The sequence below is a fragment of the Oryctolagus cuniculus genome, chromosome 7 (assembly GCF_051225735.1).
Source record: "Oryctolagus cuniculus isolate XC-2025 breed Fujian yellow rabbit chromosome 7, ASM5122573v1, whole genome shotgun sequence".
Taxonomy (NCBI): Eukaryota; Metazoa; Chordata; class Mammalia; order Lagomorpha; family Leporidae; genus Oryctolagus; species Oryctolagus cuniculus.
In genome coordinates, this window is record NC_142873.1 from 50,032,759 (window position 1) to 50,059,018 (window position 26,260).

At 48.7% G+C, this 26,260-nt stretch overlaps 1 protein-coding gene and 1 long non-coding RNA gene across 5 annotated transcripts in view; one reads left to right on the plus strand and one right to left on the minus strand.

The window, feature by feature from the left end:
* The window catches only part of LOC138850553 (uncharacterized), an 18,531-nt gene extending 13,744 nt beyond the window's left edge, over positions 1–4,787 (minus strand). The window contains exon 1 of the long non-coding RNA XR_011390475.2: positions 4,651–4,787. This is a non-coding gene — a long non-coding RNA (uncharacterized LOC138850553). The remainder of the gene's footprint in view (positions 1–4,650) is intronic.
* Positions 4,734–25,827, plus strand: ACP6 (acid phosphatase 6, lysophosphatidic). 4 transcript variants are annotated; one of them, XM_002715655.6, is made up of 10 exons: positions 4,734–5,468; positions 12,708–12,836; positions 12,948–13,078; positions 13,431–13,510; positions 16,538–16,625; positions 18,302–18,434; positions 19,057–19,157; positions 21,610–21,705; positions 24,451–24,616; positions 25,627–25,827. In XM_002715655.6, the coding sequence occupies exons 1-10, from the start codon at positions 5,244–5,246 to the stop codon at positions 25,768–25,770; spliced, it is 1,293 nt and encodes a 430-aa protein (XP_002715701.1). In that variant the 5' UTR covers positions 4,734–5,243; the 3' UTR covers positions 25,771–25,827. The 4 variants fall into 4 exon arrangements, 3 of the variants coding, with proteins under 3 accessions (XP_002715701.1, XP_089156192.1, XP_089156191.1); XR_016210684.1 differs by having other exon boundaries at positions 4,772–5,468; positions 24,451–24,979; positions 25,357–25,827; XM_089300066.1 differs by lacking the exon at positions 4,734–5,468 and adding an exon at positions 5,497–5,591.
* Positions 25,828–26,260: the final 433 nt, after the last annotated feature.

The following is a 26,260-nucleotide window of genomic DNA, read 5'->3' on the forward strand; positions in this document are numbered from 1 at the left end:
CCAGTTGGAGTCCAGCCTGCTCCACTTCTGATACTGATGCCTGCTAATGTGCCTGGGAAAGCAGAAGATGGCCCAAGTGCTTGGTCCCCTGCACCCGTGTGGGAGACCTGTAGGAGGCTTCTGGCTCCTGGCTTTTGGCCTGGACTAGCCCTGGCTGTTCTGGTCATTTGGGGATTAGACCAGCAGATCGAAGATCTCCCTGTCCCTATCCCTGTCCCTATTCCTGTCCCTGTCCCTATCCCTGTCCCTATCCTTATCTCTCTCTCTCTGTATTTCTGCCTTTCAAATAAATAACTATTTAAAAATAAATGAAATAAAAAAGGAACACTGGTGCTCTTGAACCTATAGTCTAACAAGCACGCAGGTGATGCTGATGTACCACAAGGCTGTAGAAAGCTGTTCTCCACTGGGCTCTCCGTGGTGCCCCACAAACCTCTGGCTACCCAGTCATCACTCTCTCATGTGGACCACGAGCTCTGTACCTCCCACGTTCCTCAGATCATCAGGAGCACAATCACCAGTCCCTGACACACACTCTGATTTTGCAGAACAAGAAACCACCAAAGGAAAAAGCCCCTTGAATTCCTGTGCTATAAAAGTATCCCATCTCTGCCTATTCTTTTAACGATTTTTTTATTTGACAGGTAGAGTTACAGAGAGAGACAGAAAGAAAGGTCTTCCTTCCATTGGTTCACCCCCCAAATGGCTGCTACAGCTGGCGCTACGCCGATCCAAAGCCAGGAGCCTCCTCCTGGTCTCCCATGTGGGTGCAGGGCCCAAGCACTTGGGCCATCCTCCATTTGGTTCACCCCCTAAATGGCCACTACAGCCGGCGTTACGCCGATCCAAAGCCAGGAACCAGGTGCCTCCTCCTGGTCTCTCATGCGGGTGTAGGGCCCAAGCACTTGTGCCATCCTCCACTGCCTTCCCGGGCCACAGCAGAGAGCTGGACTGGAAGAGGAGCAACTGGGACTAGCACCCGGCGCCCATATGGGATGCCGGTGCCGCAAGCAGAGGATTAACCAAGTGAGCCACAGCGCCGGCCCCTTTGCCTATTCTTTCTCCTTTCCCCCCGTCAATGTGGACAATAAGGCTAACTTTGCCGTCTCGGGTCACTTCTCATCTTCTGCTACCTTCCTAAGTACTTCACTGGATCTATTACCTGCCATATATTTTTCAACCTCTATCTGCACCCTTATTTCTTCTTTTCAAATTTATTTTATTTGAAAGAGATGGAGACAAGAGACAGAGATCTCCTATTGGCTATTTCACTCCCCAAATTCCCACCATAGCTGGGTGGGGCCAGACTGATGATAGGAGTTGGGAGCTCAATCCAAGTCTCCTACGTGCATGGCAGGACCCAGGGACTTGAACCATCACCTGGGGCCTCCCAGTGTGCTCACTAGCAGGGAACGGGAATCAGGAGAGGAGCTGGGAAGGGAACCCAGACACTCTGATATAGAAAATGGGCATCAAAGGGACTGCTCACCTGTCACACCAAATGCCTGCCTCTGCAGCCTTCTTTCTATCATCATTTAAACATATACACAGCTTCGCTCATCTTGAACAGGCAATTCCCTCTTACTTTCAGGCACCAAAGTTCTCCAGCTTTGTACTTACTCACTTTGGTTAGCTAAACTTCTTGACCATATCTGCACTTGCTGTCTACTCTCTTCCCACTTACTGTCCATCCCACTAGTTCACTGCTCCTGCTATCACTAAAGTGACCAAAGATTGTTTTGTTGTTACATCCAGTGGATACCTGGGCCTCATGTGACCACTCAGTTCCATTTGATGCTGCTGTCTACTTCTTCAAGCCTTTCTTCTCCTGGCTTCCTTGATTCTTTTTCTCTTCCTTGCCCCTGTCCTTTCTCGGGTTTCTCTCTCTGCCCTTCCTTCAGATGCTGGGGTTCCTAGGCCTCCCTTTTGCTGGTTTTGCTATGCTTCCCATTTATTTTGGGACCATAATTTACTCTCAATTTTTCACGTATTAACTGCAGAGGAGTCCTAAATCCAAACGGATTGCGGGCTTCAACTCACATAACTATCTGGAGGGCATTTTCGTTTAAGGTGCCTCACAAGTACCTCTTAAACTACATTCTCAAATTACCTTGCTTAACTGCTTTCCTAGGCACGCGGCATCATCCGCAAGCTGCCCAAGCCAGAAACTTAGCAATCAACCTGGCTCCTTCCTCCCCCTCATTCCCTATCGCTATGTACTTCCTCCGTGTTTCCTATCTGAATTGCTGTAGCAGCCTCCTAATGGACCTTTCTCCAGCTCTGCATTTTCCAATCCAGAATGGTACCCTGGAGGAAAAGATCACAGTTTTCCTGACCACAAGGTTCTAAAATATTTCCTCTTGTTAAATCGAAAGCTAGGCTTCAAGCTGCCTGGCAACCAGGGCAAAAGTGAGGGAAAAGCCCTCTTCGTAGGGTTCTAATACTAACACTTTGCCCTACACCAGTATGTCAGGAGGAGATATATATAGGAAGGAATAAGTGATGCCATGGACAATGTCTTCAGGAGCATTCCTACGATTTATCCTATAATTTCCATTTATTAAATCTCACTAGGCTAATCCTCCGCCTTGCGGGGCCGGCACACCGGGTTCTAGTCCCAGTCGGGGAGCCGGATTCTGTCCCAGTTGCCCCTCTTCCAGGCCAGCTCTCTGCTGTGGCCCGGGAGTGCAGTGGAGGATGGCCCAGGTACTTGGGTGCTGCACCCGCATGGGAGACCAGAAGCACCCGGCTCCTGCCTTCGGATCAGCGCGATGCGCCGGCTGCAACATGCCAGCTGCGGCGGCCATTGGAGGGTGAACCAAAGGCAAAAAGGAAGACCTTTCTCTCTGTTTCTCTCTCTCTCACTATCTACTCTGCCTGTCAAAAATAAATAAATAAATAAATAAAATTAAATCTCTATGGAGCACTTACTAAGAGGCACACACTGTGCTCACTACTGGGGTAGCCAGTGAATGTGATTGTTTTCTGTCATCTCATGATTAAAACCTAGCTTTCTGCATCACGTTAAGTGCAACCCTCTGAAGATAGGTTTGAGAGAGGAGGGTCTGCTTCCTAAGCCATTCCCTCCCTACTTATAAGACTGGTTAAAAATAACACTGGCTCGGTATCCTCTCCACCTGCCTGCCACTGCCTATCCTTACAGCATGATGTCAGGGCTTCTAGACCACGCTTTCAAACACCTGCTCACTACCATTCCCACCACCACCACCACCAAATAGCACACACGAAAGATTCATACAACTCCCCAGGGGGTGTCTTCCACTGCTAACACTCCACCCCCTCATCTGCTCTGGCTTCCTGCAGAGATCAGCTGCCAAGACACACACCTACCCCACCTCCAGCACACCAGGTAGAGCAAGATAGGCCACGGCTGCCGCTCATCTGGGTCAAAGGTGTGCTCATGAGGCTCGCCTGTGTGTGCGGAGGCTGCCAGAGTGCAGGGTGTGGGCTAGGCTTGCCCTGTCCCTTCCTGTAGAAGGCACTGGCACCCAGATGTCAACACTATATGGCTTTGCGGCTGCTCTGGTGTGTCAAAACCGCCCAGGCAGCTGATGCTGTGGGAACACCAGGGCCCTTCTGCACTGCAGCTGGACTGTGGAGAGCAGCTTTCCTCAACTGTTGGGGTTACATTTCACCACTCAGATTTCAAAGCAGTGTTATCTGGTGCCCTTGACACCTGACTGATACTATAGTAAAACAGTGTCAACAAAATATCATAGACCGGGGAAGCACAGACAACAGAAGTTTATTTCTCCCAGTCTGGAAGCTGGATATCCAAGATCAGGGTGCCAGCACGGTCAGTTCTAGGGAGCCCTCTCTTCCTGGCTTCTACATGCCTGCCTTCTCCCAGCATGTTCATACAAGGCCTTTCTTCTGTGTGTAGGTGTGGAGAAAGAGAGCTCTTGTCTTCTTCCTATAAACCTATCAGATTAGGACCCCACGCTCATGACTTCATTTAACCTTATTTATCTTCTAAAACCCCTGTCTCCAAAAACAGCTGGGGGTTAGGGCTCTAACATAAGAATCTGGGGGATGGGGGTGGGGGAACACAAGGGAATCTATAGCAAAAAGCACAGTTTTTAATCACTAGACACACAGGACGATTCCAAAAAGTGAATCCATGGACCGGGCCAGGGAGAAAGCTTGTGACCCAGTGCAGTATTCCAGAATGACCCCTCCTCCTCGCGGGGTGGGTATTCAAAAGCTCCCAGCCTGATTAACACAGAGGTAGGACTTAGGGCAGGAGCCATGCCTCCTCCATGTGTTGTCTTAACATCTGGTCCAGTCTGATCCACGGGTCGAATTTAGAATGAATAAGGAAATGGTTAACCGCATGTGTTCAGACTGTTCTCACAAAAGTCTTTCAACCTGGCCTTTGGCTGAAACGGGCACAGACATTTCCAGACTGGGGGCAAGTGAAGACGAAATACAAAGCGCCCAGTATGAGTTTCGCAAGTGGTAATCAGTCTCGGCTCTGTTTGACCAATCCCGATTCCAGTACTTCAGCACTTGAAGTTAACACAAAATACCACTTGAAATACACTTGAAATTAACACAAAATACCATCCTCTGCTACTCAGCTCTACCTCTGTCCTCCGATGCCAAACTACCCCCGGCCCCCGAACTCACCCAAGCTGCCAGGCCAGCGGTTGGGGGCGCATATCGCCCGCGCGGCGGGAACCCGTGGGTGCGCGCTGCCTTGTGGGAATTGTAGTTCTCTCAACTTTGAGGCCCAGGACGAGACGCCCGCGCGGGACTCGTGTTCCCGTGCTCCTCCGCGCGGGTCCCTTGGGACAGGCCCTGGGGTGGATGAGAAGGTGTGTGGGACCTTACTCGTAAAAAAGTGGAATCGAGTTGTGTGTGAGAGTTGCCGTCGTCGCTGAGAAACGCGGGAAGGTTCCCGTCCCTTCAAGAGTGCTGGAGACCAAACCTGAAATGCAAGTTTTAACGTTACCCAGTGGGCGAAGGATAAGGAGCTGAGCCCACCCCCTGCCCTGCCCAGTCAGCTGCAGAAGTGGCCGCCCCTGACCCGGCCACCTCAGCTTCTTGCCCCACCCCACCCGGGGTCTCCCTCAGCACTGGGAGTCTCAGCAGTCCCAGCAAGTGGATGGGAGCGTCAGCCGGAGCCATTGAACTTGGGGGCGCCCTCTGAGCCCCGGCCCCCCCTGCGGGCTCGCGTGCGCCTCCTGTAGCCTGCGGACGGCAGTCGTGGGGCCAGCACCATGATCTCCAGCGTCTTCCGTGTGCGCGCGTGGGCCCCCGTGGGCATCCTGACCTCGCTAGCATACTGCTTCCACCGGCGGCGGGTGGCCCTGGCAGAGCAGCAGGCCACCGACGGCCAGCATCCGGTCGACCGCGGCCAGCTGGAGCTGAAAATGGTACAAGTCGTGTTTCGTCACGGGGCGCGGAGCCCTCTCAAGCCGCTCCCGCAGGAGGAGGAGGAGCAGGTGAGAGGTCTCCCCGTGCCCCCGGAGTTCCCGCAGCGCTCAGGCAGAAGGGCAGTAGCCAGTCCCTCCCCGGGCTGAGGAGCGGAGGCGCCCACCCTGCCCTGACGCCCGCGGACCCTACAGGTATGGGGCAGCCCAGGGACTTCTGGGCCGGATGGCTGTAGTGTGTGTAGCACAGGAGGTGGTGCTGCACTTCCTAAAGGGAATAGGAATTCCCTGGAGAGCTTGCTAACTTGCAGATTCAGCAGGTGTGGGGCAGGGCTGGGGGTCCAGCATTTCTAGCAGTGTCTGGGTGAGTTCCAGTGCAAGGCTGCAGTGACCGTCTGAAAGGTTGTTTGTCAAAGCATTGCAGGGACCTTTGTGACAGGAACCACCTTCCCCCGGGGTTCACGGTGGATAACCCAGGGCCGTGGCTTTAGGAACAGATTTGACAACAGCTTTTTCTCGGGATTTACTGGATTCCATTTTGAAATTTCTTGAAGGTGTTTTTGGTAACAAGTACTGTATCTTGGAGTTCTTACACATTTCTGGTTTCAAAACCTGTTCGTGCAAGGGAAGGAAGGAAAGAAATTAAACATTGGCTACTGTTAGGGCTGTAGTGTCTTAAAAAAAATCTGCCTGGTTTGACCAGGAGATGATTAAAGCACAAATAATTAGGTTTTAAACTTGTTTATGTGACCATCATAGCAGGAAGGCCTAGTGAGGAAGAATAGGCAAACTGAAATTGTCAGGTCCACAGATGTCACACTCACCTTTGGAGTGCTTTTGTGTCCTTGGTCTTTCAGGTTGATAGTGGAGCAGGTAGAACAGGTGGCTCAAACCTCGGAGTAGGTACACTCTGAGTGGTTGCTTTCCGCAAGTCCTCAGGTTTGTGCCTTCACATTGTACAACTGAAACCTAGTTTTCAAAGCTGGCCATACATGCCATGATGCCTCTAAAGCACTTCCACATAAATAATCGCATCTTGGTGGTCAATTCTATTGCCAGTTTTCTAGCTATCCTTTGTGTGGCCATCCCACTTCCTGTCTGGTACCAGGATGCCTTTTCTTTCTCGTTGATGTTTTGTTCCTCACTTTGCCTTTTTACATTAGGTCACTAAATTTTGTACACAAATAGCCCATCTCTTATGCACGTGCTCCCATTCTTCTCCATTGATTCTGTTTTTAAAGAGTTTTATTTATTTAAAAGTCAAGAGTTACAGAGAGAGAGAGAGAGAGAGAGAGATCTTCCATCTGCTGGTTCCCTCCCCAAGTGGTCTCTACAGCCAGGGTAGAGCCAGGCCAAAGACAGAAACTTCCTCTGAGTCTCTCATGTGGGTGGCAGGGGCTCAAGCACTTGGACCATCTTCTGCTTTCCCCAGGCCATTAGCAGGGAGCTGGATTGGAAGTGGAGCAGCTGGGACTCGAACCAGCATCCATTTGGGATGCCAGTTTTGCAAGAGGTAGCTTTACCCGCTATGCTGCAACACCGGCCCCTCCGTTTATTCTTGTAGCCAAAGGGCTGAAAAATATATAGAACTAATATCAGTGGAGCAGAGGATAAGAGTTTGAATGTCTAGGCCTGGACCTAGGATGTACAGGATGTCTTCTCTAAAAGCCCTGGAAAGAGATGTACTTTTTTTTTTTTTTTTTTTGAGCCCTCGGGCCTCTGAGGGGTATCTTCTGACTTCACTGGGGAACAGCTGTTGTAGCTTAGATGCCAGTTTCATTCATTTTCTGTCTGTGTAGCCACAGGGAGCATCTGAGCCCGTGGCCTCACTTTGCAACTAGAGAAGGCACAGGGGCTCTCCTGCCTACTCATATTCTCCAGGTCTTAGCAGAGGCTTGGTTCTTGATAGAAAGGCTTGTGTGAAGAAGCTAGGGATGAAACCCGCTCTCTCAGTTTAGGCTGTACTCGAATGTCGTCAGCCTCTTATAACTTACTCCTGGATATTCTCTCTCAGGTTTTCCTTACAAGAGCCAATTTGATAGAGGTTGTTATTGTGATTTTCTAATCTTCCTGGTTCAATTAATTATGGTCAGAAGGGACCAGCTGGCAACAATTCGCAAACTAAAATTGCCTGTGGAACATGTTTCCCGATTTCTGACTGGCTTTCAGATAAACATACGTGACAAGTCACTTCATTCAGTTATCTCACGAATCCTCCGGATATAGCATTGTTTAAAAACCAAGATGTTTTATTGAGTTGTTTTCTTATGGCTAGAAAAGCTATTGGTTTAACCTGTCTTTGCTAAAAGATTGTGCTTTGGAAATAAAGTCATGGCACTCAATTAACTTCTTTTCTGGTCACTGGCGTAGACCCAAATGCACTTTCAAAAGCAAAGATTTGGCCCTGTTTTCAGGTTTCCCCCAGCTCCTCTGCACACGGTGTGAGATGGCCCCTACCCCAGCAGGTTCCTCAGCTTTTATAAGATAAAGTCCAGCCTACCCAGCTCTCCTGTTGATTGAGACATTTGAACCCTTAGTTCCTTGTTGATACAGACCAGCTGGGAAGCATAATATCAGTACCGCTGTTGTTACATACCTATCCAAAGCTTGGCTGGGAGAAGTGGATTTAGGAAGAATTTCATGGAGGATGTGCCAGCTAGTCCATCTTTTCCCCTGAATCAATGGTTCTTAACTTGGTGGGACATGGAACTCAAGTAGGAAGCTTTAAAAAATACTTATACTGTGGGTCTGCATCCAGGGGACTCTGATTTAGTTGGTCCAGGCATCCAGACATTGTAACAGCTTCTCTGGTGAAGCTTTAGAGTTATCCCGGCTGGAGAGCATTTTAAAAGTGAGGCCCCATCCCAGAGAGATCCAGATATGATTCGTTTACAGTGGGGTTCAGTTATCAATAATTAAAGCCAACAACACAGTTTCCTAGTGATGCCATTGTGTAGCCGAGGGTTGTAACCATAGTTCTATGCTAAAACCCACACCTGGAAAGGTTTGTTTACTTTTATGTAGATTTTTTTCTTTTATCTGGAATGTAGCCTATTGATCCCAGTGTAGAATTGCTTTCACTGAAATGTGCTTTGGTGAAATGCTATCATTTTGTGTTGAGGGAACTGAGAGAAACAATCCCACAGAACTCATTGCTTTGACTACTGAAGAGATGTTCATTATATTACTCTCTCCTCTTTATGAGGGCCCTTGGGAAGAATTTGTCTGTTAGCATTAGAAGTGGCGTACTTCTCCTGAACAGTTGGTCTGCTTTTATCTTAAAACTTGTCTAGCTGATCAAGTTTCTTCTTCCACATAAAAGTCAGAGGCTTAGTGCCGAATCTGCGGCCCACCTAAAATAAGTATCTGGGTCTTTATGGTTTAGTAACCTTGTACTGTATCTAGTTTTTTTCTTTTTTTGTGCTTATGCTTGTTGTTTGCTTTTGTCTTTCTTGCCTGCTTTGAACTGCCTTACTGTGTTTCAGGTATTGCTCTTATCTACTTTTAAGTTACTAGTTGAAGATGGAGTATAAATCAGTAAAATTATCCAGTTAATCTTTTTGTGAACTGAGAAGTTGAAGAGCAGGAACAAGAACGAGAGTGTGTGTCGGGGATGGACACCGTGAATGAGGCTGACGTATCACCCATTCTTGAAAAATCTAAAGACCCGGACTCTAGACTTGAAGTGACCTGGACTTCATGAGTTGTTTCTGGGGAAACAACTATGCCTAATGGGAGATTTTTTTGGTAAAGTTGGACTTGTGGGTCGGGATCCCTTGCTAGACACTGGACTTACAAGGACGGATAATTCAGTCTCAGCTTTAAAGGGATTTACAACGTGGTGAAGGGGAGAAATGAAACAAATTTCCATCACAGGCATTGGCTGGGAGTGTTGGGAACACAAAGGAGGTGTCTCAAACCCAAAATGTCCGAAATTGAACTCAGCCTTCCAACTTTCTTCTGTCTTGCTCTTAGTTTTAGTCAAGGAACACGTCCTTTATGCTCGCTACCATCGGCACACAACTCAGAAGTAATTTTATCCTTGTTCTTCCTTGCTTACCTACCAATAGAGTCCCCAGATAAAGCTTTTCTCTCCGCACTCGCTCATTCTGACTCAAATATCTTGCATCTGCCTCTTCTGTTCCCACTGCCTTAGATGAGGACTCGGGCTCCTAGGCAGACAACTACAGGCATCTTGCAGCTGACTTTTCTGCATGTAGTCCTCCCCTTCCAATGGTGAAGCTTACTCCTCATGTCCACACTTCTCTGTGGAGTCCACAGGCCAGGGGGATGCTAAGTATCTGGGGCACAGGGTTCCCCCTTCTACTAGAGAAACTCCAGCTTTTGCCTTTGCACACAAATCTAAACTTTATTTGCTATTTGCTAATGTTAAAGTGTGAGAGAACAGTCCCAGGCTGAGGCAAACCAAACCACTCTCACTGCTGTGCTCCTACACATTCTTCCCCACCTCTGCCTTGCTCACATCTTCTAGCTAATTTGGAATTCTGAATGCCAATTCTCTTCTCAGCTACCTCTTTTTCACAACTCCAAGTTTTTGCTCATCTAAATCCTACTCATGTCAAATGCTATTCATTCCATAAAACTTCCCCTGAATCCCCAGCGAGAAGAGGTCAGTCTTGCCTTTGAACTATGATAGCCTTCATCTAGTTTCTCGCAGCCCAAATCCATCTCCATTACAGTCTTGCTGTCATTTACATTCATGGCTTGCTTTCTCTACTAACCTAGAAACCCAGGAAAGACAGAGTCAGGTTATCACAAGTTTGGTATCTCCCCCGGGATCTGGCAGATTGTCACGCACCAGGCTGTTTTTCAGGCATCCAGAAAAGAGGTCAGTATATGACCCAGTCTGTGTCCTGAGGAAGCCGAGTCTGCTGAACAGACCAGGATCGGAGCTTTTCTAATACAGTTTGCTGACGGCTACCAAAGAGAGCCACTGGAGCTGCACTGGAGCACATGGCCATGGTCAGGACTTCTGGGAACAGTAGGGAATGAACAAGAGGCTTTCCAGATGAAGGGAGGAAGAAAATGCCAGGCAGAAGTACTGTGGGGAGGCCCTGGCTAAGCATGGTCCCAGGTTCTTGTCCCTGAGAAGGAATTCAAGGAAGAGACCTAGATGAAGAAGAGCAGGGAAGCAAGATGCTTTATTTAAAGCATAAGTATACACTGAGGAATCCAAGCAAGGGAGAGAGCAGGGGAGGGAGGGAGAAGGGGAGAGAGGGAGAGAGAGAGAACAAGCAGAATGAGCCACAGTTAGCAGGTTTGGGGCCATCCTTTCATAGGATTTGGGAGTATAGGGTGTGGCATCTGGGTGAGGCTTAACTGAATATTCAAAGATGTTAAAGTTTGGGGTGGGGCTGGAGTCCTTCCCATTTCTCCTTGCCCTTTTTTGGAAATCTTGGAAGTGGCTCAGGTGCGTGATGGGCGTTGGCGTGTTGCCCACAGTAATTTGATTATAATGACACTGTAATGAACCAAAGGTCACCATTGGGCACAGCCAGCAGCTGTATTGGATATGTTTTAGCGTAAGCAGCAAAACCCCAGCAGCTGCAGCCTGGGGTTTCCGCTGTGCACGTGGGGCTGTAGCGCATGGGGCTGCATTGCAGGTATTGCCAGTCCTCAGCTCCTCCCTGCCTGCGTTCAGAGAAACGTGATGTTGAAAGGCCAGGAGGTATGAGACAGGCGCTCGACCAAAGGAAGTTGTGTGGCTGGCAAGTACGAGTGTAGGGAAGTCCTGGTAGAGGAGCTACTAGAGAGGTGGCAGGGCTATGCAGCTGTGAGCCCTGCAAGAGCTTTTATCCAGAGGAATTGAAGGATCAGAGGTGTGCAAGAAGGAAGAGGGTCTCTGAACAGCTGGTCTTACTATCAGCTGGGCGGCACCAATGAGGAGGCGGCTCAGATGTTGGAGATGGGGTGCAGATGGAACTGAGATGGTTCCTTTGGGAAGAATGACTGAAACCCCAGGGGCATTCTCCTGGTGCAGTTCCAGGAAGGGCGAAGATAAATACCACAGTATGTGCACAATAGGCTTTCAAACCCTAGTTTCAAAACAAAACAAAACAAAATGGGGGTCAGCGTTGTGGCATAGTGGGTAAAGCTGGCTCTGATTCAAATCCCAGCTGCTCCACCTCTGATCCAGCTCCCTCCTAATGTGCCTGGGAAAGCTGCAGAAGAAGGCCCAAGTGCTAGGATCCCAACACCCACCTGGGAGACTCAGTTGACATTCCTGGCTCCTGGCTTCGGCTTGGCCCAGCCCTGGCCACTGAAGCCATTTGGGGTGTGAACTGACCTCTCTTTGCCTCTGTGTCTCCCTCTCTAACTCTGCCTTTCAAATAAGTAAATCTTTAAAAAAAAAAAACCATAAAAATTATACCCTGTAAATACATATATTCAACTGTTATTTGTTGATTAAAATAAATGGCAAAAATGAAATGTCTTTGAAACAAGCTGAATTAGGTAGTCTGTATGTAGGGAGTTTGGGGGTGAAGGTGGGAGTGTGCTGCAGGTCCTGCCCGAGGTAAGCAGGTTTGTACTCTGACAGTGAGAACATGGGAGTGACTTGCTTTCTAGCCAGTGGTCAACAGGGGTTGATTCCTGAATGGTGGAGCCATGGGGAGTCAGAGGCTCGAGTTTGGGGTTCCAGGAGAACTATGGTCGCACTGAGAAGCAGTTTGGGAAGAGGAGCTGGTACATGGGATTAGAAGAAAAGACTCATTTTAAAAATGAAAGTCATGACATCTGAATGAGTGTGAGTTTAATGCGCAGTTGGAACTGTGAGATCTGCAGCCACTGGTGATGTTCTGAAAACCATTGTAGTATGGCTGGGACGGGAGCCAAATTACGAGAATGATGGAGAAGCAGCAGCAGAGGCTGCTTTGAAAAGGGTGGTATGTGGTAGCTACAGGGGAGGGGTGCATTGAAACGTATAGATTGATTCCTTAGAAATGGTCATTGAGATCATATTTCATGCATTCATTCATTTGCTCACCAAATATTTACATTCTGGCCACTTCTCTTCAGTGAGGGCCTAGTGCCAGAGCAGCCCCTTAACAGTGAGCACTAGTGTAGCAATAACAGGACTTGGGCTGAGAACTTGTGAAATAATAAGTCACAGCCTTTTCTTCCCTTAATTAGCTAGAGTTCAAGTTTCTTTCCTTACTTCCCATGGGAAAGTGGCAGGCCTGGTGTCACAGCTTTCCAGCCATGTGTTCCCAGTGCTGCTGTAACCGGTGCTAATGCTATGTTTCCGATTTTAACCGTGTGTTGCTTTGTTTTTGTTTGTGATCACGACAGGTAGAGTGGAACCCCCAGCTCTTAGAGGTCCCACCCCAGACTCAGCTTGATTACACAGTCACTAACCTAGCTGGAGGCCCGAAACCACATTCTCCTTATGACTCTCAATACCATGAGACCACCCTGAAGGTGAGCAGCGCTTCCCAGCCCTGGGGAGCCCTCCGCAGGGCTTCGCTGGTTTTCTCTGGGCTGAATTCTGGCTGTCCGTGTTTTCACTCTTCCCTCCTTCCTCCCACTTAGGGGGGCATGTTTGCTGGACAGCTGACCAGTGTAGGCATGCAGCAGATGTTTGCCTTGGGAGAGAGACTGAGGAAGAACTACGTGGAAGACATCCCTTTTCTTTCACCGATCTTCAACCCGCAGGAGGTCTTGTGAGTGGCTAGAGAAAGGAATGTTGCACCCCACGGAAGGTCTTGGGCAAGAGGTCCTGTACTGATTCTCCAGATGGTTCCCACTCTCACCAATGGCACTCGGGGGGACAACTTGTCACTGCAGTTACCCCTAGGTCACAGAATCCTGTGAACAGGTGGTCATTGGCGGTTGCGTTCACTGGCCTTCAAAGGCCTGGGGGACAGCCAACCCGTAGAGGTCATGCGTTCTTCCTGGTCCCATAGCCCCACTTACATGGTTTTGGAAGACTCCCAGCTGCTCTTATGGAATAAGATAGGCTGTATATAATTAAAGGTTCCTTTATGAGCATGACTACCTCTTAATTGTTTCCAGTGTTCGTTCCACCAACATGGATCGGAATCTGGAGTCTACCCGTTGTTTGCTGGCTGGGCTGTTCCAACGTCAGAAAGAAGGTGCGTGTTTGGAGTCTAAATGTCAGCCTCACTCTGTGAAGAGCTCTTTCTTCTCGCTTCCAAAGTCCCTGTCTCCTCCTTGGGGCCTAGTCCCTTGTTCTCTCCTCTGCATGCCTGACTCCTTGGTGCACACTTCAGGCTGGCTTCACGCTGCCCTTGCCCCAGCCTGACCTCCACAGTGGCAGCAATGTATCGGCTGGTCTGATGCACCCCTGGGCCCTGACTTCTTCTCTCAGACTTCCACAAAAGCCCCCTAAGGTAGCCCTGGCCAAGGATTGTGAACAGCACAGGGGGTTTTTTGCTTAGGTGGACATGACTGAAAAGGGAGGAAGCAGGAAGGACATTTAGTTGGAATCCAAGACTGCTGCTACTGCTGTGGTATTGGTGAAAAGCCATAGCATGACTCAGGTGTTGTGAACAGTACCCTCTTTAGCCTTTCTTATTGAGGAGGTCTATCCAGTGTGGGTTTCAACATAACCAGTGAGTGATCATAGCCAGCAGTTCCCACACTTTGACCACCAAGGATTGCATTTCTTATTTTCCCTTGTGGATCAGGCCGGTGACTATCCACTGAAACTGCATTTTGTCATTTGCAGGTGATTCATATTTACATTTAATCATTGATCGTGCTTTCAGATCATCATATTAAAATGGTGCCATAAGGGAAAGGTTCTTGTATTTTGTTTAGCTTCTCAGCAGTATCTCAAATAGAAAACTTCCATCAAGCTTTTAAAAAATATCTGAAATAATAGAACCTCTGGGGCAAGAGATGCTATTCTTGCCCCGTAGGTGGGGAGCTGCTGCTAATTGTGGCTAAAGTGGGCTGCTGAGCACAAGCAGTGTGCCTCTCGGTGACCTGAAACAGACAAGGTGGGCTGCCCTGGCTTCTTGGGAGCCCTTGAGCCTAAGAATAATTCAGTGCCTGATCTGCTGAAAGCTCTTCACTTGCTCAGCTTCTAAAAGGCAGATGTCTTCCTGGAAACAACAGAAGCCTGACAGAGGAGGCGGAATGGTGTTTGCAGATGGTAGCCCTATTGGGGCAGCTCTCAGGCTGAGCGTGCCCAGGTTTCCAGCAGGGAAGGTCATACTGGCATCTGGTGTGGCTGCCCTGGGAGCAGCTCTCTGTCTTGGCTCAGAGGTATTAGGACTCCAGTTTGGCTTCTGTCACACTGACTTCCATGCCTTCCTTGCCACCACCACCACCCCCACCCCCGCCCCATATCGGGGGACTTGAGTAGACCAGAGAAACTGAGAAGGTGCCAACAACATAAGTGCTGCAACTTCAGGGTATTGCTTCAGGTGTAAAATTATCACGTTCTAGAGGGCTGTGTGTAAGCTTCAGAGAATCAGGCTGATGGGGAAGCTGGAGGTTGTTGGTTTGACCATTTAGTCATTTATTCATTCAACGCATTTCTGAGTGTCCATTCAAGTGTGTCTTATAAACTGTAGGTGCAATATCTAGACACCAATATCAGACTCCAGATGGAAATGCTGGAGGTTTATAGTGTATTAGTGTTGTGTTAGAGGTTGAAGCATGGTTATTGTTATTCTAATACTTAAAGTACTTCATAGGCACCATACATTATTCTAAGAGTGTTGCACATATTAACTTCTTTAGTTCTTGTAATAGCCCTGTGAGCTAGGTTCCATTACCTCCTTTTTCCAGATAGGAGAAATAAGACACAGAAAAGTTAAGTGACTTGTCCAGGGACACAAACTGTTGAATGGTGGAGCTGGGACTCAGACTCTGCCAGTCTAGTTTCAGGATCCACACTCTTTATCTTAGACTGCTTCTCTGGAGACGTCTAGAGCAAGACTGTACCCTGTGGCCGCTCCATTTCACAGTGTGTCCTGGAGGACCCCAGGAGTGTCCAGAGGGGTCTCAGAACTATAGGCAGAGGGATAGGACATGCAAAAGGGCTGTGCTGTGGATCCCACCTTGTAGCCACCGGCATTTTTCTTTGATTACTTTGTGAGGTAGTGGGGAGGAAGGGTTCCTCTGCTTTAGAAACAATTGACAGTTGCTGCTGTCATCCCATGCCTTCAATTTACAGTGAGTCCCCAAGAAGTGCAGTGACTTCCCAAGGTGACCCTGCAGAGTACTTGTAGATTCAGGACTAAACTCTTAGGGCTTTCAGTCTGGTTTCCTCCTTCTGTCCGGAACAAAGAAGGATGCCTGAATTTTGATATTCTAGTTAAATTACCATAGGCTGCTTTTAAAGTCCTGCGGTATCAATAACTTGTTTGGAAATGAATAGTTCTTTGGAACTTAGACTCAGCCAATTGCTCTGTGTATTGACCTCAGTGAACTGCACGTTGCTGCTGATGGGAGCAGTTTCTTTGGCCATCAGGCTCGAGCTGTGTGGAAAGGGAACCTGCCAGAAGCCCCAGCCATCTCTGGTACAGAGCAAAGCATGGAAGGTGTTGGAACATCTCTGGACATGAACAGGGTAGGGGGCAGGGCCCAAGGTTACCTGTGAGCCCAGGGCAGCAGGGAGCTGCTGTGAGGAATGTGAGCAGCACTCTTGGTGGGCCAACCCTTGGTTCCCAGCGATCCACCCGGAAGCCTGCTTTTATTCTGGGAAAGGCAGTGGGGATCTCAGTTTGTCATGTGATAAATCACACATTTCCCTATAGGACCAACCTTCAGGAAGTGAGAATGCAGCTGAGTTCTGATAAGGCTTCGGCAAGGCGCATCCTTTCTAGTGCTTTGGCACAGATATTTTTTGGAGTGGGTCAGAAAAGTGCCAGTCTGATCCTGGTTTGTACCTGCTCTAGTTTGTGGCCCAATAGGAAGGCTGTGTTGGACAGAACAGGCTTCTGTTTGCTTTCTCCATAATTCAGACCACAAGAGAGCTCCTGTTGGCAGGGCCAGGGCATGCTGAAGGCATTCACTGGCCTTAAGGAGTAGCCCAGTGGCCTGTGTCTTGCGGCAGCTCTGAATGTCGACGAGAAGCAGGGGCGTGGGTGGAGACGTGGGGAAGAACAAGCTGAAACCTCCCGCCTGTGCCCCCCACCTCTCTCCAGGACCCATCATCATCCACACTGATGAGGCGAGCTCTGAAGTCTTGTACCCCAACTACCAGAACTGCCAGAATCTAAGGCGGAGAACCAGGTAACTGCCCCCAGATTCTCACTCACCAACCAGGGCGGCCTTTTCCAGCCCTTGCTGGCAGGCTCTGCCTGTGCTGAGGGCCTGCCAGGTTTACCCTGCTTGGTGGGTCAGGGATGGGAGGGATTGGTTACACTCAGGTCTGGCATGGGCTGTACAGGAAGTGAAACGGCTCTTGCTCACTCACAGTGGCAGGCGCAGAGTGAAGGTACATGGAGCCTGGGGAAAGCCACAGGCCAGGCTGGAGAGAGACGCAGACAGACATGAGGGGTCTGCCGTTTACAAAGTGTTATTTCCCATCAACTCTGGGCTCTCAGGTGAGCCAAGTGAAGAAGCTGATGGTTTTTTTTTTTTTTTTTTTTTTTTTTTAATTTGACAGGCAGAGTTAGACAGTGAGAGAGAGAGAGAGAGACAGAAAGGTCTTCCTTCTGTTGGTTCACCCCCTAAATGGCCGCTACAGCAGGCGTGCTGCGCCGATCCGAAGCCAGGAGCCAGGTATTTCCTCTTGGTCTCCCATGCGGGTGCAGGGCCCAAGCACTTGGGCCATCCTCCACTGCCTTCCCGGGCCACAGCAGAGAGCTGGACTGGAAGAGGAGCAACTGGGACTAGAACCCGGTGCCCATATGGGATGCTGGCACCGCAGGCGGAGGATTAACTAAGTGATTCATGGTGCTGGCCCCCGAGCTGATGGGTTTTAATCAAAGGTGATAGAGGGGCTGGCATTGTGGCACAGCAGGTGAAGCTACCACCTGCCTGGCCCAGCCCCAGCCTGGCCCAGCCCCAGCCTCATGGCCATTTGGGGAGTGAGCCAACATATAGAGGATCTCTCTCTCTCTCTCTCTCTCTCCTCTCTCTGATTTCCAAATAAAACAAATCTAAATAAATAAAGGTGACAGAGCCAGCCATCAACATGTAAATCTAGGTCTGTAAGCAAAGAACACACAGACTTCCCATCTCTTACCAATGTGCTGCCATGGAGGATAGATTAGTTTGGGCTGATGATATATTTTTTTTTTTTTTTTTGACAGGCAGAGTGGACAGTGAGAGAGAGAGACAGAGAGAAAGGTCTTCCTTTTGCCCTTGGTTCACCCTCCAATGGCCGCCGCGGCCAGCGCGCTGTGGCCGGCGCACCGCTCTGATCCCATGGCAGGAGCCAGGTACTTATCCTGGTCTCCCATGGGGTGCAGGGCCCAAGGACTTGGGCCATCCTCCACTGCACTCCCTGGCCACAGCAGAGAGCTGGCCTGGAAGAGGGGCAACCGGGACAGAATCCGGCGCCCCGACAGGAACTAGAACCCGGTGTGCTGGCACTGCAAGGTGGAGGGTCAGCCTAGTGAGCCGTGGCGCTTTTCAATCCTGGAGTATTTCTGGTCTGCACTAAGACTTTAGAGGATGGGTTTTTCAGCCAGATCTGGGCCACGCATTGTTTTTGGCAATAGGCAGAAAAGCTAAAATAGGATCTGGAATATCTAGCCTTTTGTTCTCTCCCTGGTACTTGCTTACTTTTACAAGACATTTGGTCTCTCGTAGCCTTAGTTTACTCATCTGTAAAATGGGAGGAACGCAGCTAACCTCAGTGAATTGTGAGGATTCAATGAGATCCCACATGATGAATGAAGCACATTTTGTGAACTGCCCATCACTATACACTATAAGGGACTGCTTTTTATTTTTGTCAGAGGCCGGAGGAAGGCTGCCTCTTTGCAGCCAGGAATCTCAGAGGATTTGCAAAAGGTGAAGGAAGGCATGGGCTTTGACGGTGGTGAGGAAGTAGACTTCCTCATCCTCCTGGACAACATGGCAGCCGAGCAGGTAGGACAACTTCTTTAGGGCCTGGGGTTGGGGTGCTCTGGGGCAGGCACCTGGCCAAGTTGCCCTTAGAATCTTTTCTCACGTAGCACATGAAGAAGACCACACGCTGGGAAGTGTTTCTCTAAATGTTAAAGTCGGACACCCAAAGGCAGAACATAATCCTCTTCCCTTCTCTTGTGAAAACCGTGATGTGTACTGCAGACAGAAGTACGCCCTGTGTTTATGTGTAAAATAGGTTTATGGTTATAAGGCGGGACTTCATATAAAGTATTGATGTGGCATGCTGTTCAGAAATCATGTTGGGGAAAACAAATGCCAAGTAGAAATTTATGAATTCCTTGCTTTGTATTTTATTCATTTCTTTCTAAGTTTAAAAAAATATGAATTTTATTTCTGTTGAAGTGCATAGCAAACAGCAGATAGGGAGGAAAGCTAATTTTTGTTCTGGGCCTTCCAATCTCTAAGAATAGCCTCAGATGGGCCTTGGGGACATAGCTTCTTGTGCCATTAAAACCCTGCCCAGGAGTAGATGGGCCCCACGGGCTCCCTGGGAGCTGAGCAGCTGTCAGGTTCTGGAGGTGAGGAGCGCTTCTCTCCGAAACCCTGCCTGTGGTCCTTTCAGGTGCACAGCCTCCCGAGCTGCCCTGCGCTGCAGAGATTTGCACGGATGATTGAACAGAGAGCAGTGGACACAGCCTTGTACGTCCTGCAAAGGGAAGACAGGTAAGGGGCCTCTGCAGCTGCTGGCATAAAGTCAGCCTTGGTTAGCCCTCCCAGTGGGTGGGAAGCAGGGTTCATCAGGCCCGCTCGCACCTGCCAGCTGGCGTCTCCGTGAGAGGGAACGGAGGTGACCCCATTCTGCTGGCCTAGCAGCAGGGTCTGGGGCCTTGGATGTCTGGAGCTGAGACTGTGACTCAGTGCTTCTGTTTCCTGTCGTGCAGACCCAGGAGCCACCACCTTAGAACCAAAGTTCTCTTTGCCTTCTGCTTTAGATAGGAGCATCTGGGTCAGGGGAGCTAATAATTAGTTCTCACTTCATTCAGCATGTTACACTTTACAAATCATTTTCATTTTCTCACTGTGAGTTAGGTGTCATTGTCCTGGCTTTGCAGATGAAGAAACTCGGATGAGGGATGTTTCTGCCTTGCCCGGGTTCAGCTTGTGAGAGGCAGAGGCAGGACACAGACCCGGGTCCTTTGACTGTCACACTTGTGCTTTCTCTGTGTTAACAATCTTCAGCGTTCTGTTTCTGGAAGGCCTGTTTCTTGCCTGCTAGGATGGAGAGTTTCTTTCTTAGCAAGTTTCAGATGACACCTTTTTCTGATGAATTAGGAACGTTCAGCTTGCACCCAGGAAAGGTGTCTTTGTAGAGGAGAGATGGGAAGTGGGGGTGCAGCCCTGGGGAAGGGATGGCATCTAACACTTGAAGAATTTTCAGGGTCTGTTGCATAAGAATAAGAGCTTCAGACTGCAGTCCTCCCACTCGGAGTCACCGTGTCCACTGTGCGCTCCCTGGGGCATCCAGAGGCCGCAGCCAAGCCACCCCGCTTACTGCTGTTCTGTGGCACTTGCCAACTTCCCTTTTCTGTTCATGAAGGGGCCCCACCTTAGCTAAAGTGTCACTCAATGCCCTTGCCTTCAGACACACACACACACACACACACACACACACACACACACTTTAACACTTCAGGCTTCCTGGGCCCTACAGTCTCTGTTGCACATATTCATCTTGTAACATGAGGCAGCTGTAGACAACACATGAACAAATAGGCATGACTGTGTTCCAGTCTAGCGCTGTTTACAGAAACAGCCAGGCAGGTGGGATTTGGTCCATGCCATAGTTTGTTTTCTCTTGTTGTAAAGTACTTTATGTATTTTTGAAGATTCATTTGTTTATTTGAAAGACAGGGTGATAGGGAGAGACGGGTGCCTTCTATCCACTGGTTCAATCTCCAAATGCCCACAACAGCCAGAGCTGAGCCAGTCTGAAGCCAGGAGCCAGGAACTCTATGCTAGTTTCCCACATGGCCCACATGGTGGCAGGGGCCCAAGCAGTTGGCCATCTCTGTTGTCTTCCCAAGCAGGAAGCTGGATCCAAAGCAGAGTAGCTGGCACTTGAACTAGCACTCTGCTGCAGGATACCAGTGTCACAAGCAGCGGTGTAATCTGTGCCACAATGCTGGCCCCTGTTAAGCATTTTAAACACGACTTGCATATTGTCATTCCCAATCCAGTGAGCCCTGGTTTATAAAACTGATTTTTTTCAAGGACAAATAATTACAACTTCTCACCCCTACTCAGCTCGTCCTGTACACATTCTTTTGGGAAGTGTGTGTCACCTACGGGTTGGTTGTCTGTTCATCTGTTGCTCCAACACTCCTTGACTTATTTCTAGAACTGGCAATTTACCCAGTCACCGTGAATAAGGATTGGCCTAAGTCAGTCCCTTTTGTTCCCCTTGTTGGTGTTTGGGCTCTGGGAATTCTACGATAAGCATTTGTTTTCTCTTTGATTAAAAAAAAAAATAGGAGCGGCACAAACATCAAGCCTTTCAGCCCCTTGCCAGCTCCCATCTCCCTGCTGCTGGCACTGCTGTGAGAGGACACTCCTCGAGGCGCGGCAGCCCTTGTGAGGCGACAAGCCCAGGAATGATGGCAGTGAGGCCACAGAGCTCGCCTTGCAGCTCTCTCTCTGAACTTCTTACAAGGCCAAACAGATGAGATACAAGTAGTGACCTCCTTGTGGCCTCAACTCTGAAAGGAGAGTGCACGTAGGAAGGGTGATGTAGGATGCTGTTGTTCCTCTGATCCCTTTCCCAAGAGCCTTGGGATTCCTGGGAATTGTTAGCCCTTGTCCTTCCCAGCTTTTTCCCTTTATTTCTCATGGTCTGGTTCTTCCTAACTCAGCCCAGTCACCATTGTGCTGCTCCCCATCTCAAGAGCATTCGTAACACATGTGTCCCCTGGCTCTTTTTGGAAGTCCTTGTTCACAGGGAACCCTCAGACACGACACAGAGCCATTTCCTTCCTCTCTGTCAACCACTGTCCCCTCTATGTTACTTATCTTTCCCAAGTCTGTCTCATGGGACTCATGACATCCCACGGGATGGAAGCAGCCTGTGTCCCCTAAATGCCAAGTGTCTGCTGCATGCCTCCATGTTCACTTTTCACAGAGAAAGCCTTCAGATGGCAGTTGGCCCATTCCTCCACCTTCTGGAAAGTAACCTGCTGAAAGCTGTGGACCCTGCCACTCCACCTGGAAAGATCAGGTACCTGGCACCACACTCAGCCTTGGCTGAGGGGAGAGACCCAGATCTCATAGGGACAAGACGCAGACTGCCAGTGACCAAAGATAGAGGTTCAAGAGGCCAAAGGAGGCTCACGGACTTCCCACTTTTCTGCCACACCTGTCCTATCATGTTTAAAAGTGTTTATTCTAGAAAAAATAGGGGGCATTAATTTTCCTGTATATTTTTTACCAGTTGAACACGTCAAACATGTAGTCAATTATGTCACACTAATTTGATATTCTAATATAAAACAAAGGTAATGCTTAATAGATTGTTTAGCTTGACCACTTTCATTGCACATACAGAGGTATGATATCCATGTGGCACTTAAAAGTGTTGGAAGTGGCTGATGAGCTTCCATTATCACTTGTGGAACCTGGGATCTTAGGTTGGAGCTACAGATTTGGAATGCCACATGTCCTAGGCAATTACTAAGCAAAGTGTGGTCTGCAGACAGTTTCACCATTGCCTAGGAACTTAGTTTCAAGGTCCCAGCCTGACCTACTCAAATATAAGCTGCATTTTATCAAGATCCCCAGGTGATCTATATGCACCATGGTGTTGGAGAAGTAGTAAATGGCCTTTTTTTAAAAAGTTTTTTTTTTAACTTTTATTTAATGAATATAATTTCCAAAGTACAGCTTATGGATTATAACAGCTTCCCCCCCGCCATAACTTCCCTCCCACCCCCTGCTCTCTCTCCCCTTCCATTCACATCAAGATTCATTTTCAATTCTCTTTATATACAGATCAGTTTAGCATATATTAAGTAAAGATTTCAACAGTTTGCACCCACACAGAAACACAAAGTGAAAAATACTGTTTGAGTACTAGTTATAGCATTAAATCACAATGTGCAGCACATTAAGGACAGAGATCCTACATGAGGAGTAAGTGCACAGTGACTCCTGTTGTTGACTTAACAAATTGACACTCTTGTTTATGGTGTCAGTAATCACCCTAGGCTCTTGTCATGAGTTGCCAAGGCTATGGAAGCCTTTTGAGTTCACTGACTCTGATCATATTTAGACAAGGTCGTAGTCAGAGTGGAAGTTCTCTCCTCCCTTCAGAGAAAGGTACTTCCTTCTTTGATGACCTGTTCTTTCCACTGGGATCTCACTTGTGGAGATCTATCTTTTTTTTTTTTTTGCCAGAGTGTCTTGGCTTTCCACGCCTAAAATACTCTCATGGGCTTTTCAGCCGGATCCGCATGCCTTAAGGGCTGATTCTGAGGCCAGAGTGCTGTTTAGGACATCCGCTATTCTATGAGTCTGCTGTGTATCCCACTTCCCATGTTGGATCGTTCTCTCCCTTTTTTATTCTATCAGTTAGTATTTGCAGACACTAGTCTTGTTTATGTGATCCCTTTGGTTCTTAGTCCTATCATTATGATCAATTGTGAACAGAAATTAATCACTTGGACTACTGGGATTGGTACATGTCACCTTGATGGGATTGAATTGGAATCCCCTGGTATGTTTCTAACTCTGCCATTTGAGGCAAGTCCAATTGAGCATGTCCCAAATTATACATCTCTTCCTTCTCTTATTCCCATTCTTATATTTAACAGGGATCAAAAAGTTTGTTTATTTTTTTTTAAAGTTTTTTTTTTTTTTAAGTTTGTTTATTTATTTGAAAGGCAGAGTTAGAATGAGAGAGATCTTCCATCTGCTGGTCTACTCCCCAAATGGCTGCAACAGCTAAGTCCTGGGCTAGGCTGAAGCCAAGATCCAGGAATTCCATCCAGGTCTCCCAAAGAGTGGCAGGGGCCCAAGTACTTGGGCCTTCTTCTGCTGTTTTCCCAGGCACATTAGCAGGGAGCTGGATCAGAAGTGGAACAGCTGGGACTTGAACCAGTGCTCAAATGCATTGCAGGTGGTGGCTTATCCCTTGTGCCACAATGTCAGCCTTGTAAGCTGTCTTCTTGAGAGAGAGAGAGAGAGATTACATATAGCAACTCATGAAGAGTGTCAGAGGTGAAGGGGACAGTGAATTGAAACAGATTCAGAAATGTTGGACCAGCTTTTATAATACCAAATGGTGTGACTTCCCTTCACAGTACCTGCAATGGCAGTATATTTCCTGCTATCCTTTGCCCCCTTACCACCTACAGCCTTGTGTCTGTGAAATAACACAGGATCCAGTGCTGGTGCTCTGGTTTGAGGTTATATGAATAAAATCTTTGGACTTCCCAAGATAGATCAGGTAGATGTAGATTAAAAAGGTACCTGAAACACTGATTAAAGTCATTTGGAGAACATGTTGAGGGCTTATTACTATTCTTTGGAAATGAATTTAATTTCTCCAGACCTCAAGCCTCCCCAGTGAGCAGAGATTGTCCTATTGCATTGATGGTATGACTGAGAGTAGGCAGAGCATTCTCTGTGGGCTGGCAGGCCCCAGAAAGAGGAGAGAGGTACAGCCTGAGTCACACATGCTCTTTTCTTCTCTGCAACTCACTACGGGAGAAGTGAGTGTGTTGGTGGGAAGGAGGAGGCAGGGAGACTTGCTTCTGTGGGGACCTGACTGTCAAAGCATGAGGCATATAAACAGGGATTTGGCTACCGTCTGTGTCAAAGGGGTTTTATACCTAGCTCAACTGATCTCTAGATATCACCTGGATTTTTAGGCAAGTATTGTTCCTTTCCCAAAAGGAAGCAGTCAGTGTTATGTCTGCCAGAGTCCCGGGGGAAAGAGTCGTGGACAACTGTTTCCTTCTTGCAGAAAACTGTACCTTTATGCAGCTCATGATGTGACCCTCATGCCTCTCTTATTGACCCTGGGGATTTTTGACCACAAGTGGCCCCCATTTGCTGTTGACCTGACCATGGAACTCTACCAGCACCAGGAATCTAAGGAGTGGTTTGTGCAGCTCTACTACCATGGGGAGGTAAGACCTCTATGATGGAACTGGGTAGTGGCTAGGCACCCTCCTGCCTGCCCCACCCACCTGGTTTAGCACCAGTCTCCCTCCTCAGGCTCAGGGGTGCCTCCACTAGCATATTCAGCTCTCTGAATCTTACAGGGTGATTCCAGGCTTGGATCAGAGCTAGGGCAGAACTTGCCGTATGTTGCAGGGTTGAGCCTCATTCCAGATCCATTACAGATTTCTCTTCTGAGTGTCTCTGCCCAATGTAACATCCTGGTTGTGAGGCCTGTGTTGAAGATGATGATGGTGTCCTTGGGAGGTGTTGTGTGCCATTGGCACCCTTAGTGCCTTGGCTGCTTCATCAGAGGTCAGAATACCCTACAGGTGGAACCTTTCTTTTTTTTTTTTTTTTTTTTTTTTTTGACAGGCAGAGTGGACAGTGAGAGAGAGAGACAGAGAGAAAGGTCTTCCTTTGCCGTTGGTTCACTCTCCAATGGCCGCCGCGGCCAGCGCGCTGCGGCCGGCGCACCGCGCTGATCCGATGGCAGGAGCCAGGAGCCAGGTGCTTTTCCTGGTCTCCCATGGGGTGCAGGGCCCAAGCACTTGGGCCATCCTCCACTGCACTCCCTGGCCACAGCAGAGAGCTGGAGTGGAAGAGGAGCAACCGGGACAGAATCCGGCGCCCCGACCGGGACTAGAACCCGGTGTGCCGGCGCCGCTAGGCGGAGGATTAGCCTAGTGAGCCGCGGCGCCGGCCCCAGGTGGAACCTTTCTGCTCTCCCACCTCAGAGATGCAGCTTGACCATGTCTTCCTGGTCAATTCAACAAACATTTCTTGATTGTCTTTTACAAGTAGGGGGTAGTGCTTTTCTTCTGGAAGCTGACGAGAATAAAAGCGGGGCCTTCTGGCTGTCCTGTGTGCACACTCAGGCCATGTAGGTCCGAGCCTCTCAGACCACTGGGTGCACCTGAACACAGCAGCAGCAGCAGGAGGTCCTCCGTGGACCTGCTGAGTTATGTCTCTTCCACAGGAGCAGGTGCCAAGAGGTTGCCCTGACAGGTTCTGTCCACTGGACCAGTTCTTGAATGCCATGTCAGTGTACACCCTAAGCCCGGAAAAATACCACACGCTCTGCTCCCAAGCACACACGATGGAACTTGGAAATGGAGAGTGACTGGTTTCTACAAGGAGAATTTGCTGATTTTCAAATAAAATGTCTTTATGCAATGCCTCTTGGCTTTGTATGTTTGTGGGGAGGGTGAACAAGGGTTAGCATACTTCATCATAGAGTAAGAGTGCTTCCTTCCTGTAGGCATATGAAGGTCTCTTCCTGAGGAAAACAGGTGTAATGTGGAGACCAATGGGATTTTTCTCTGTTTTGTGACTTGATTTCCAAGGTCAGAACCACTTCCATGTGACACAGACTGGGGACATCATGACCTTATAGAATGTGTTGGTTTTGGACTTTAGTTCTTTTTCATATTTTAATTTCACAAACATTTAATGAGCTACCTACTAAGCAGTGGTCATTGTAAAGGTGAAAAGGTTCCGCCTCAGGTTGTTTGAGTCCCCAGGAGAGGCAGGTACCTAAACCAGTGATTAGAATGCAGGATGTTTTATGCTGTGATAAGGTATACGGGTACAGGTGTAGCTCCACCTGGCAG

What these genes read in the sequence shown, in the direction of transcription:
- ACP6 (XM_002715655.6), top strand. Translation starts at nt 5,244, where the DNA reads ATGATCTCCAGCGTCTTCCGTGTGCGCGCGTGGGCCCCCGTGGGCATC. An exon ending in ACCATGAGACCACCCTGAAG is followed by an intron (nt 12,837 to 12,947) that starts GTGAGCAGCGCT and finishes CCTCCCACTTAG; the next exon opens with GGGGGCATGTTTGCTGGACA. An exon ending in GTTCCAACGTCAGAAAGAAG is followed by an intron (nt 13,511 to 16,537) that starts GTGCGTGTTTGG and finishes ACCTCTCTCCAG; the next exon opens with GACCCATCATCATCCACACT.